Genomic DNA, 13,070 nt, shown 5'->3' on the forward strand with positions numbered 1-13,070 from the left:
CCTTAATGGTGAATTTATTGCATGCTAGCGTGATATGTTGCCTGATTGTGGGGCGATGGGTGGATACCTTGTTGATGTAATCTGGATGGAATGTTACTATTAACTGTGATGTCCAATTTTTTCAAATCTACATGTCAGGATGTTGTGAAGTCAATACTGTCTATATTGGCCTCCATTCCTATTTAAAGGTGTTTATTTTTATATCTGTGTATTGATCAATGCATAAGTTACTACTAATTTGATGAAGAGGGTTAGGAACAAAGCACAAAGAAAGGACAGGAACTGGTATCTTATTGAATTTAGTATAGAAAAGTCCTCATAGTTGGTAAACAATGGAAGAAGTAGTTCAATACAAGAACTTTGTAATGGAGCAGAAAAGAAACGAAAACACTAGATAAGCAGCAGTTCCTGAAACTGCAATCCCCTTTCCAAATCTGGTTTGTGTCTTAAGGATTAGGGAAAGCATATTATGTGAATTCTAATCTCACATCCAATGGCACCAACAGAGAGATTATGCCTCAGTTGGTTCTTCGCTCTCCATTTCTTTGATTTAGAACTTACCAATTTATCAGCTTTTACTATTTCTTCCATAAATATTGCTGGGGGAGTATAGAAACGATCCCTTGGTATAAAAGTTGGTGGTCATATATGAAATTTTTCGGTAGCATGTTCTTAACAGCTGCTGAGTTATCACATTTCTTGTTTATAACTTTTGTTTATTGGTGGTTCTTATTGAAATTGATTCATACTAAACTCGATGTCCTATTATTACTTAATTGTGTTACATGATAATAATGCATCATTTGCTTGTCCTGTAGTAATATAGTTGTCAACAAAAGCTGTTACCCTACTTGGAGACATTTGAGCCTTCATATTTACACTGGGTTTCAGTTTATACATGTTATGCAGAACTCGAGCTACGAAAATTAGAGATTACATATAAAATTGGAGTATCAACTGTTTTGTTAAGGTTTTTTTTTTTTTTTTTTTCACAGCATACCATTAGACAGACCAAAGTCCTACAATTGCTAGTTTCCTTGCAATATTTGCATCCCTTCATCATCAATTTGAAAAACTCATTCCTCACGTTCTTCTTAAAGATTATATATTCATTCTAAGTAAACAAGGCTAGTGTTTTGAAGAAGCATCATGCCATTACTGTATCTTCTAAAGTTTCCTGAGCAATGTAACGTAAAGTTGCTCTCACAATGGTCATTGTTAGTGTGCTCTAATCTCTCTAGGTCCAAACTAGAGAGTCATCACAATTCCCTTCAAATTGTTATTATTTTAAAAAGTATATATATATATATATATATATATATATATATATATATATATATATATGGGAATAAAAGAAAGAGAACAACCAGGTATACATACAATAATGAAAAATTTAAATAAGATAAAAAAAGAATAAAAAAAAGAACAAGTTTTTCTTTTAAGTTTCCTTTTTTTTCTCCTTGTGATATAAAATAAACACAGTAATTCTTTTATTTTTCGAATTGGGGAGAGACCATACAGCGGGGTATATTGCTAATTCGTCGTAAAAAATTCTCGTACCAAGAGATTGAATCATTTTCTTTTCGTTGAAAATTTGGTGTATTTTGTCCTCCATATTTTGTATTTTTTTATTTATTTTTTAAATATTTTTACGTGATAAATGATGGATGAATTTTGGACTCTCACAATAATTAAGATATCAAAATTCATAATAATAATAATAAAGGTTAAATATGTTTTTTGTCCTTTAACTTTGAGTAAAAATTGAAATAGTCTTTTTGGACAATGTTGAACCGATTTACTCCCTCATATGTAGAACTGCGTACATTTAGTCCTTTAAATCAATTGTTTTAAGTATATTTGACGTTTCAAATGTGTTTCTTAGTTAATATTCAAACGAAAATGTGTCAAATATAAAAAAACAAAATAAAATATTATAATGAAATGTATTTGAAACATCAAATAGACTTAATAAAATTTTGTTAAAAGGAGTAAATTTATACATTTACTTATACAAGAGACTAAATTGATTCAAAATTTTTAAAAAGAAATAATTTCAATTTTCACTACAAATTGAAGAAAAAAAAACATATTTAATCCTAATAATAATTATCATTACCTTATTTGAAATGAAAGGAAATTGAATAAGTGGTATTTATGAAAACCTGGTGTTTTTCTCTTGTACCTTATATGAAAGAGCTTTTATTTTTTTCTTTATTGTTCAATTTGGAAATTAAAAACAAAAGATTTCTTTTAGATTACAAATTTCCATTTTAAAAAAAATTGTATATAATTCAAAAATAAAAAATGACTTTCATAGCTCATAAATAAAAAGTGTATAATTTTTTGATTTAAGTAATTTATTTTTTCTAAAAAATATTTTTCAAACATATAATCTAAAAGCCATTTTTTTCTCTGAATTATAAAGTATGAGTTTTTTTTTTTTTTTTTCTTTTGATCATCTAAATATACAAGCTTTAGCAGCTGATTTTTCGTGAACAGATAGTGATATTTGCATGATAGTATTTTGAAAGGTTTAGTTCGCATTTTGGTACATTAAATTTTTTAAGTTTTGATACAGTATATTATATTTTATTAAAAGCTTGTTTTTAAATATGAAATTAATATTTCTAGAGAAACAATAGTAGTAAATTGAACAATTTTAAACTACACATAAAATTATTAAGGATAAAAAAGAAACAAGTGAGATTAGACTATATTTTATAATTTCTTTTATGAAAGAGCAATTTGTAGATTCTAAATTTTGATTTGAAAAGTATTGGGTATTTAAATGTGTTTGTACTACGAAATGAACACAACGAACAACGGAACTAACTATGGAGGGAGAGAGTAGCCGTAGCAGAGGAGCAAAGGAAGCAAGGAAAATCCCGATTCTGCCGTGGGAACTCGTAATCGAGATTTTGTTGAGGTTGCCTGTGAAATCCCTCTTCCGTTTCAAATGTGTATGTAAGTCATGGCTTTCTCTTCTCTCTGATCCACACTTTGCAACATCACATTTTCAACGACCCACCGCAAACACGGCCAGACTTTTGCTCATAGCGCCTCCTAATCCTGAGATTCGATCAATAGATTTCAATGCATCCCTTCACGATGATTCTGCAACTTATACGTTAAACCTAGACTTTCTATCTCCCAGGGATTATAATGATCTTCGCATAATAGGTTCCTGCAGAGGATTTTTACTTCTGAACTCTTATCAAAGTCTCTGGGTGTGGAATCCATCAACGGGTGTCCATAAAAAGTTACCTTCCACTCTTATTGAGTCAAATCTGAGGCAACCCATGTTTCCTTCATTTCTCTATGGTTTCGGGTACGACCCATCAACTGACGACTACTTGGTGGTTAAAGTGTCATGCAAAACAGAGCATGCAATCACCCGTGTGGAGTTTTTTTCGCTCAGAACTAATGTTTGGGGAGATGTTGAGGCTACCCATTTGTCTTATATGAACGACTCTGATGATATCAGAGGAGGATCGCTTTTGAATGGTGCTATTCATTGGTTGGCTTATTGTGGTGGATCAATGGATGTCATTGTTGTCTTTGATTTAACTGAGAGGAAACTCTCAGAGATGCTTTTGCCGGTTGAACTTTTAGATTACGATGACATTGATTATTATGATCTGGGGGTGCTTGGAGATTTGCTTAGTATAAGTTTTGTGGAGTGGGACGGTTCATTGGAAATATGGGTGATGGAAGAGTACGGAGTGCAGTCATCTTGGACAAAGACTATTGTTGTGTCTGCTGAAAACATGTCTCCTGATACGCACTTCTTCCCGATATGCTACACAAAAGGTGGTGATATTTTTGGGAAATATGGTGGTACTGGATTGGCAAAATATAATGGAATGGGACAGCTGCAACAGCATCGATCCTATTGTAGTGGTTGGTATGGATTCGTGGTGGCTGTGTATACAGAGTCACTGCTTTCATTCCCCATGTGATGGCAGCAAGCAAACTGAAGAAGATGACTAACTATAAACAAGAAGTATTAGGTCATGAAATACTTTGTGGTACCTTTTCTATTTTCTTGATACTCACCTTGTATTATGATTTATGATTTCCAATACTTCATTATTGTGTTATTGTTTTAAGTTTATTTCATCATGATGTTGTTACCGTGTCAATTAGTGCAATTTAGTATCCTTCCACTCGTTCACTGGAATTTTAGCTTGACCTTAATGGTGAATTTATTGCATGCTAACGTGATATGTAGCCTGGTTGTGGGGGCGATGGGTTGATACCTTGTTGATGTAATCTGGATGGAATGTTTTATGTTGATTAATACATAAATTACCACTAATTTGATGAAGAGTGCTAGGAATAAAGAACAAAGAACAAAGAAAGGACACAAACTGGTATCTTATTGAATTTAGAATAGGAAAATCCCCATATTTGGTACACAATGGAAGAACTGGATCAACACAAGGACTTTGTAATAATGGAATACAAAAGAAACGAAAATAGTAGATAAGCAGCAGTTCCTGAAACTGCAATCCCCTTTCCAAATCTGGTCTGTGTTAAGGATTAGTGAAAGCATATTATGTGAATTCCAATCTCACATCAAATGGTACCACCGGAGAGATTATGTCTCAGTTGGTTCTTCACTCTCCATTTCTTTTTATTTAAAACTTACAATTTATCAGCTTTTACTATTTCTTCCATAAATAATACTGTGGGATTGTCAAAATGATCCTTTGGTGATCATATATGAAACTCATTATATATCTTTTAGATATTTATTTACCTACCTTGGTATAGCTTTGAACATTTGATAATGTAAAGAATCAGTTATCAGTAGCATGTTCTTAACAGCTGCTGAGTATTTAATTGGCTTCTTGTTCAGCGTCATATCTTGTTTTTTACTTTTGTTTATAAGTGGTTCTTGTCCTGTAGTAATATAGTTGTCAACGAAATCGTTACCCCTCTCATGCCTAGTGGCACTTGGGGAGACATGTGAGCCTTCATATTTACACTTATGCAGAACCTGAGCTACGAAGATTAAAGATTCCATCTAAAATTTGAGTATCAACTGTCACGTTCTTAAGGTGTTTTTTTTTTTTTTTTCAGAGCATGCCCTTTACTCAAACATTTCCCCCACAACCTCAATCCTCTTCCTACTTTTTCTCACTCAAATTTCATCTTCTTCTTGATTGGAGGCTGGGGTTGCATTCACCGCGAAGAACTCCTCATGTTTATCAAATTTCTCCATTTGAGTCCGTTAGATTTTGAATATCCTTTGACGTTCCGTCTGTTCTTGCTTTGCATGTGATTTTTCCTGGGGGGTTGCATGTTCTTGTTTTTGCATGTAATCTTTCATGGGTTGCATGTATTCCTAGAATCATTTATACAACTCTTTGGTAATGGGTTCATTTATACAACTCTTTTGGTTCGGTTAGATTGTTTTGTTGTTGCTCTAAGTTGAGATAGAACTTTTGTGTGTTAGAAGGCTTTGTGGGATTAACGGAGCTGTTCTAGATTTTCTTTTACGCCGTGTTTGGTTCGAACGACGGAATGTAAGTGAAGATGGATTTGTGAAGAAAACTAAAAAATTCATATAAGATTATAAGATTACACAAAAAACGAGGCAAAATATGTTCGAAAACTTTTTTCACATTGGTGCAAATATTTGTGCGGAAAGAGTCTAATATGAATAAAATATGTAAATATACATATTTTATTATATTTACTTATATATATATATATATATTTTGTTTTGTAATAATATAATATAAATAATAAAATATAATTATTACTAAAGTAACAAGGGCGTTATTCTTTAGATCTACAAACATTGTGAAAAATTGGAAAACCTGTTTGAAAGAAAGAACCCTCTGTTTATTAAGAGTGCACTGACATCGATGAATATCCATTAATACGACGTCGTTTCACCCAAAACCTCTGAACCAAACGCGAAGAAGAAATGGCGAGTAGCAGCACTAACATGCCGAAGGAAAGCGTGGTTGAGGATTGCGGAAGGCGTCGAACCTCTTGCGGCTATTGCAGATCCTCTAATACAATTCAATATGCATTGAAGTGGTGAGGAAGTTTTGGACTTTGGTTGCTCATGCATGTGCTCGAGCAAGAATTGTTCGGGTTTCGTATGTTTAATGGTATAGGACAGATGAAACATTGTGAATTGTAGTTAGATACATGGATTTGAAAGTTAATGGAGAATGTAGCTCCTCTGATGCTTACATAAAAAGAAGAAAATGTTACATTAGAGAAAATTTGGCTAGGTAGACAATTACACTACAGAGGTTTCTGACCTGGATACTTTTTGTCTCAGTTTATTAGAATATTTGTTAATTTGTTTGATTAGGAATATAAATTATAATTATCAATTAAAACATTTTTTATCTATCAAACCTATCACATTGATTGTTAACTTTTGTCTCAACTCTCTTCATTTCTTTCTTATCATTTTTTTCTTAATTCAAACAATCTCACATACACCTCCTTTTCTCTTCAAAACCATTTAAATTTACTCTCTCAAATCCATCTTTAAATCCAAATATACCTTAAGTCAGGCAAGCTAATTTTCTTTGGTTATAATTTGTACTCGTGGTAAAAATTTTAGATTATTGTTGGTGATCGCATAACACTGAATTAATTTTTCTGTGGCTTGAACTATGTTAATGAAGTGCATGATTGAATTTTAGTGGACATTATGTATGCAAGAATAGAATGAAATTGTGAAATTTAGGGGAATATGTGTTATTTGTTGTTTAATTGTTGATTCTGTGGTATGATTGAATTTGAGAGTTGTGCTCGAGCAATTTGTTCAAATTGGTACTAATTAGGCCAGGAAGTTCAAAATAGTTGATTTAAGAAAATAAGGGAAAGTACCAATTTGAAGAATTGAAAACAAGCCAAACTCTCCACTCAGTTTTACTGTCATGGTGCTGAGCGGCATTTTGGGGCGCTGGAGTTTCAAGTTTGGGAACATTTTCTGTGACAGGCCTCTGATTGGGAATTTGTATCCATGTGCGCCGATTGGGAATTTGTATTCCTGGGCGCCATTGCTCTAGAGAGTTCCAGTGGTCTCTGATACTGGATGCTGGATTGCACCTTTGGGTGCCTTCATCATAGAGAGCACCAAGGGTCTCAAACGCTAAGCGCCAGCCTAGGTCATTGGCGCTTTCTGAACAGTGAACCTTGTCACACCAGCGTTGGTAGCGCCTTAGGTGTCCGTTGAGTGCCAGCTTTGTGTTGGTTTATGTTACACTGTTTGCTGAATTTTACCTGGTTTGGGGGGTTCAAAAGGTTGATGCTAGTGATGTTCATGGACTTTTAAAGGTTGATATAATTGATGTTGCAAAGGTTGTTAGATATATGAGTTGAGGAGAATAAAGGAATTTTGTGGAGAACATCCTATTGTTGTGTAGATTGGTAGTGTATGTATTAATGTATAGATTTAAGTAGAGAGATATTTTGACACTCTAATAAGTATTAACACCCATATGTCTATGTTCTGAAATTTGTTTTGCTTGCTATATGCATGTTCTTTTTATAAATTAGCTATATGCATGTTCTTTTTATAAATTAGTTTACTTTTTCTGTGCTTGTGTTCTTATGTTGTTTTTCTCTGATCACCACTATTTGATGTGAACAGATCAGAAATATGCGTTGGTTCAACAGAAGATGGTGATGATGGTGCAGCTCTCTAGTCCTTGGATTTGATTTTCAATATTTTGTTATCTTTTGGAAAACTATGTGGTTGTTATCCCTTTATATTTCCTTTGGATATATGAATTTACTTTTGTTTCTCTTTATTTGTTTCTTTATTATCTTTGGGGACGAGAATGAACGTAATGAAATAATTATGTATTCTGTTTATCCTTAGTGGATAGCAATTTTATACTATAATGTTCTAACTGGTAGTACTGCACTATTTTTTAGGATGTTACAGTATATAATATCTATTGATATATTATTATAAAAATTGAAAATAATTTATTCGTGTCTCATATGTTTCTCATATGTTTCAAATATTACGAAGTTACATGTCAGATTAGAGTAAATTAAACTCTTCCCAACTAATCGTTCATATTTCATAATACTTCTTAAATTTTTGTGAGTAAAATCATCTTTGCATCTGTTTTTGAGTAAATTCAGTCATTATTTTTATATGATGTCTATCTTGTACATGATATAGGTCATTTATATCACAATTATCTAAGTCATGCCAAATGTGTTAAGAAATTGAAAATAAAATTAAACGAATCGTGCAGTGCATCACTGGTATTTGTTCACCCAACATGTGGTGGATTTGGAAGAAACTGAGGTAAAAGAAGAGAAAGTGATAAATAATATGAGAATCGAATGAATGATGAGTAAGTGTTATCTGCCTATGAGAATAAGTTAGAGAGTTTTTTCCTGAACTTCCATAAGTTTTTCTTGAACCTTATATGATTTTTTTTTATTGTGTAATTTGAAATATAACTTCTAAATTGTAAAATTTAAAAAAAAATCAGATTATGCTATTAAAAATTTAGAAGGTAACTTTTGTATTACAAAACACAAAAGTCATTTATTTTTAAAAACAAATTGCTATCGACTAAGTCATTTTCTCATAAATAATTTTAAACAGTAATAAAGACTTTAGCGAAGAACTGAACTATAAGTATGAGTGTTTTTCTTTGTTCTGGATCATCTAAATATTAACAGCAACGTGGTTCTTTCATGAAGAGATCGTGATATTTGCATGATAGTATTTTGAACTGTTTAGACTCACTTTTCATAATTTCATGTTGTAGTGTGTTTGCATTTTGGTACATTAAATTTTAAAATTTTTAATATTGTATATTATATTTTTTTTTAAAGCTTGTTTTAGTTGCTTTTGACAAAGATGTAAAATAAATTAATAAAATTCACTAATATTTTTTTTTTTCAAATGTTAATTTTTATGATTTTTAACTAAAACGTAAACACTTCATGCTTTAAAAAGAATCATACTAGAGTACTAAATAAGTCAATAAATTCATTAATCAATTCTATTAATTTATTCAGCGTCTTTTCAACTACCAAATTAAGAATGAATAGTAATTATTCTAGTTAAAATAAATATTAATTATACATAATTATTATAATATATATATATATATATAATTATTATATATAAAACAAATTAAACCTCTTTATATATATATATATATATTATTGAATTGATTCGTTTTTATATCTATGAAGAGTGTGAATTGAATCACTATTTTTAGAATTTATTTTTAACTACATTCTTTACTTTAACTTCTATTTTCATTTTCATAATTGATTTGTAATTTTTATAATTTATATGTTAAGAGACAAATGAATATTTTTATATTTGTTAACGTGATTTTTTCTTCATTTCTTCACATTTTGTGCGGGTAACATTTGAGAGAGGGGTTACTTATACATCACGTTTGCACATCACTGCAAATTAATCAATCCAAACAATGTGACACTTGCTTTTTCATCTGCATCAATAGTACTCTCTCAAATCTAAACACAGCATAAATATTTAAATCAAACTTTTTCTTTTCTTTTTATGTATAAGTTTTTTTTTACTATACTACATTTTTTTTTCTAAATTTTAATCGAAAGTTAAAATACTAAAATCATATTTAGTTCTTTATATGTCTTCCTAAAACATATTTTTAACGTCACCTTAATTTAATACTTCATGTGTTAAAGAGAATCATACCAAATATTAAATAAGTCAACAAACTAATTAATCAAATTTATTAATTTATTTAGAGTTGTTTTAAATATCAAATTAATATTTCCAGATAAACAATAGTAGTATATTGAACAATTTTAAACTAAACATACTAAAACATAAAATTATTAAGAATTAAAAAAACAAGTGAGAATAAACTATATTTTATAATTTGTTTTATGAAAGAGCAATTTGCGGATTCTAAATTTTGATTTGAAAAGCATTGGGTATTTAAATTGGTTTGGACTACCAAATGAACAAAGGAACTATGGAGGGAGAGAGTAGCAGTAGCAGAGAAGCAAAGGAAGCGAAGAAAATGCCGATTCTGCTGTCGGAACTCATAATCGAGATTTTGTTGAGGCTGCCTGTGAAATCCCTGGTTCGTTTCAAATGTGTGTGTAAGTCATGGCTTTCTCTTCTCTCTGATCCATACTTTGCAATATCTCATTTTCAACGACTCACCGCCGCAAGCACTGCCAGACTTTTGCTCATAGCGCCTCCTAATCCTGGAATTCGTTCTATAGATTTCAACGCATCCCTTCACGATGATTCTGCAATGTATACATTAAACCTAGACTTTCTATCTCCCAACGATTATAGTGATTTTCGCATAGTAGGTTCCTGCAGAGGATTTTTACTTCTGAACTCTTATCAAAGTCTCTGGGTGTGGAATCCATCAACGGGTGTCCACAGAAAATTACCTTCCACTCTTATTGAGTCAAATTTTAAGACATTTCTCCTTGGTTTCGGATACGATCCATCAGCTGATGACTATTTAGTGGTTAAAGCGTCATCATATGACAATCCAATGCGGGGGTTCGATAAAGCAACAAACCGTGTGGAGTTTTTCTCGCTGAAAACTAATGTGTGGAGAGATGTTGAGGCTAACAATTTGTCTTATGTGAACTACAATGATGATATCAAGGGAGGGGCACTTTTGAATGGTGCTATTCATTGGTTCGCTTTTCCCTCTGATGTACGACACGGTGTCATTGTTGTCTTTGATTTAACGGGAAGGAGTCTCTCAGAAATGCTTTTGCCGGATGAACTTTTAGATCATTATGACCTTGATACTTGTGAATTGTTGGTGCTTGGAGATTTGCTTAGTATAAGTTTTCTGGAGATGGACCGTTCAGTGGAAATATGGATGATGGAAGAGTACGGAGTGGAGTCATCATGGACATTGACTATTGTTGTGTCTGCTGAAGACATTCCTGCTGATAGGTTTTTCTTCCCAATATGCTACACAAGAGGTGGTGATATTTTTGGGACAGATGCATCTACTGGACTGGCAAAATATAATGACATGGGAGAGCTGCAAGAGCATCGATCCTATTGTAATCGTCGTGATGCATTCGAGGTGGCTGTGTATACAGAGTCACTGTTTTCATTCCCCATGTAACAGCAAGCAAGCAAACTGAAGAACATGACTACCATAAACAGTAAGTGTTAGTTCATAAAATACTTTCTGGTACCTTTTCTATTTTCTTAGTACTCACCTTGTATTATGATTTCTGAACTGAATTCCCCGTGCATCTAAAGTAATACAAGGAATAATCAAACTACTACTTCATAATTACCGTATCAATTAGTGCAATTTGTAGCCTTCCACTCTTTCACTGGAATCTTAGCTTAACCTTAATGCTGAATTTATTGCATGCTAGCGTTATATGTAGCCTGAGTTGAGGTTGATAACATCTGGGTGGAAGTTTAAGGTTAATTGTGGTGTCCAATTTTGTCTAAGCTACATGTCAAGATGTTGTGAAGTCAATACTATATATATTGGATTCCATGCCACTAATTTGATGAAGAGTATTAGGAACAAAGCAGAAAGAGGACAAGAACTGGTATCTTATTGAATTTAGAATAGGAAAATCCTCATATTTGGTACACAATGGAAGAACTTGATCAACACAAGAACTTTGTAATAATGGAATACAAAAGAAACGAAAATAGTAGATAAGCAGCAGTTTCTGAAACTGCAATTTCCTTTTCAAATCTGGTCTGTGTTAAGGATTAGTGAAAGCATATTATGTGAATTCTAATCTCACATCAACTTCAATGGCACCAACCGAGAGATTATGTCTCAGTTGGTTCTTTACTCTCCATTTCTTTTTATTTAAAACTTACTAATTTATGAGCTTGTACTATTTCTTCCATGAATAATGTTGTGGGAAAACATGTCAATTAGGCCAAACCCAGGCCCAGGCCCTCTTGGCCCTAATCTATATGGGGTGGGGTCAAAATGGCCCACGAGATCAAAATGTCTCCCATTAAAAAAATTTACACGACTTGTCTGTCTCAACTTTTTGTCTGGACCTGCTCGTCCATTAAAGTACACTTTACAATTATTTAAATTGTTTAATTGTGTTTCTAAATAACACAAATAAAATCACAAGAATAAATATCATTATGTATAATAATTAAATATGAATTGTAAAAATATATATAAAATTATTATTTACTTAGAGTTATTTAGTATTTAAATAAAATTGAGTATAAATTACCTTTCCCAATAATATTTAAGTACCAAATAACTTTAAGTAAATTATAATTTTATATTCTATATATATATATATAAATAAAATTGAGTATAAATTACCTTTTCCAATAATATGGTTCTTCCTATAAGCAATGTTACATTATTATTTAACACATTCTAACAGTTTGGAGGACAAAATCAAAATATATTGACTTTTAAAAATATTTTTACATATATCAAATAATAATTTAGTATACTAGAAAATAATATATTTACAATACAATCATCTCTTTAATCGATGCAATTTGGACTCTTGCAAGAAATATGAGAACACAGGTCATACTGTAAAATTTTTTTGGGTTAAGTATGTTTGTAGTACTCGAACTTTGACTTAAAATTGGAATTTGTCTCTGTCTGAAACTTCGATACATTTTGGTCCATAAACTTTAGAAATGAATGAATATTGTCCTTTTAATCCAATTATGTTAATTTTTTTTGACGTGTCGAACGCTTTTCATATTAGTATTAGAGTTTTTTTACACTGTTTGACACATTCTTGGTTCAATATCTACTAAAAAATATGTTTGACACTTTAAAAAAAGTGAACATAATTGAGTTAAAAAAAACTATATTCATTCATTTTTAAAGTTTAGGAATCAAAATATATTGAAGTTTTAGACAAAGATGAATTTCAATTTTGAGTCAAAGTTCAGGGACTAAAAACATACTTAACCCAAAATTTTTATATTACAAAATCAACCGCTTAAAAAGAATATTGAAAATAAGAGTGCCAAACCAATCCAAGAAATAATAGTAAACTGATTAAAAAAATAGATCAAGACCAATTTTTTTTTTAGATATTTTGAATAT

At 31.4% G+C, this 13,070-nt stretch overlaps 2 protein-coding genes across 3 annotated transcripts; both read left to right on the forward strand.

Moving 5' to 3' along the window:
- The first annotated feature begins 2,798 nt into the window (after positions 1–2,798).
- Positions 2,799–7,823, forward strand: LOC114164004 (F-box/kelch-repeat protein At3g23880-like). Of its 2 annotated transcripts, none has more exons than XM_028048453.1 (2): positions 2,799–4,031; positions 7,634–7,823. In XM_028048453.1, the coding sequence occupies exon 1, from the start codon at positions 2,838–2,840 to the stop codon at positions 3,960–3,962; it is 1,125 nt and encodes a 374-aa protein (XP_027904254.1). In that variant the 5' UTR covers positions 2,799–2,837; the 3' UTR covers positions 3,963–4,031; positions 7,634–7,823. The 2 variants fall into 2 exon arrangements, with proteins under 2 accessions (XP_027904254.1, XP_027904255.1); XM_028048454.1 differs by having other exon boundaries at positions 2,799–4,013.
- A 2,174-nt stretch (positions 7,824–9,997) lies between these two features.
- LOC114163666 (F-box/kelch-repeat protein At3g06240-like) lies at positions 9,998–11,120 on the forward strand. Its single transcript, XM_028047961.1, has one exon. The coding sequence runs from the start codon at positions 10,035–10,037 to the stop codon at positions 11,118–11,120; it is 1,086 nt and encodes a 361-aa protein (XP_027903762.1). The 5' UTR covers positions 9,998–10,034.
- The last annotated feature ends 1,950 nt before the right edge of the window (positions 11,121–13,070 follow it).

The sequence above is a fragment of the Vigna unguiculata genome, chromosome 9 (assembly GCF_004118075.2).
Source record: "Vigna unguiculata cultivar IT97K-499-35 chromosome 9, ASM411807v1, whole genome shotgun sequence".
Classification (NCBI taxonomy): Eukaryota; Viridiplantae; Streptophyta; class Magnoliopsida; order Fabales; family Fabaceae; genus Vigna; species Vigna unguiculata.

Bases quoted from the DNA above. Each gene is read 5' to 3' on its own strand.
- LOC114164004 (XM_028048453.1), top strand. From the start codon at position 2,838: ATGGAGGGAGAGAGTAGCCGTAGCAGAGGAGCAAAGGAAGCAAGGAAA.
- LOC114163666 (XM_028047961.1), top strand. From the start codon at position 10,035: ATGCCGATTCTGCTGTCGGAACTCATAATCGAGATTTTGTTGAGGCTG.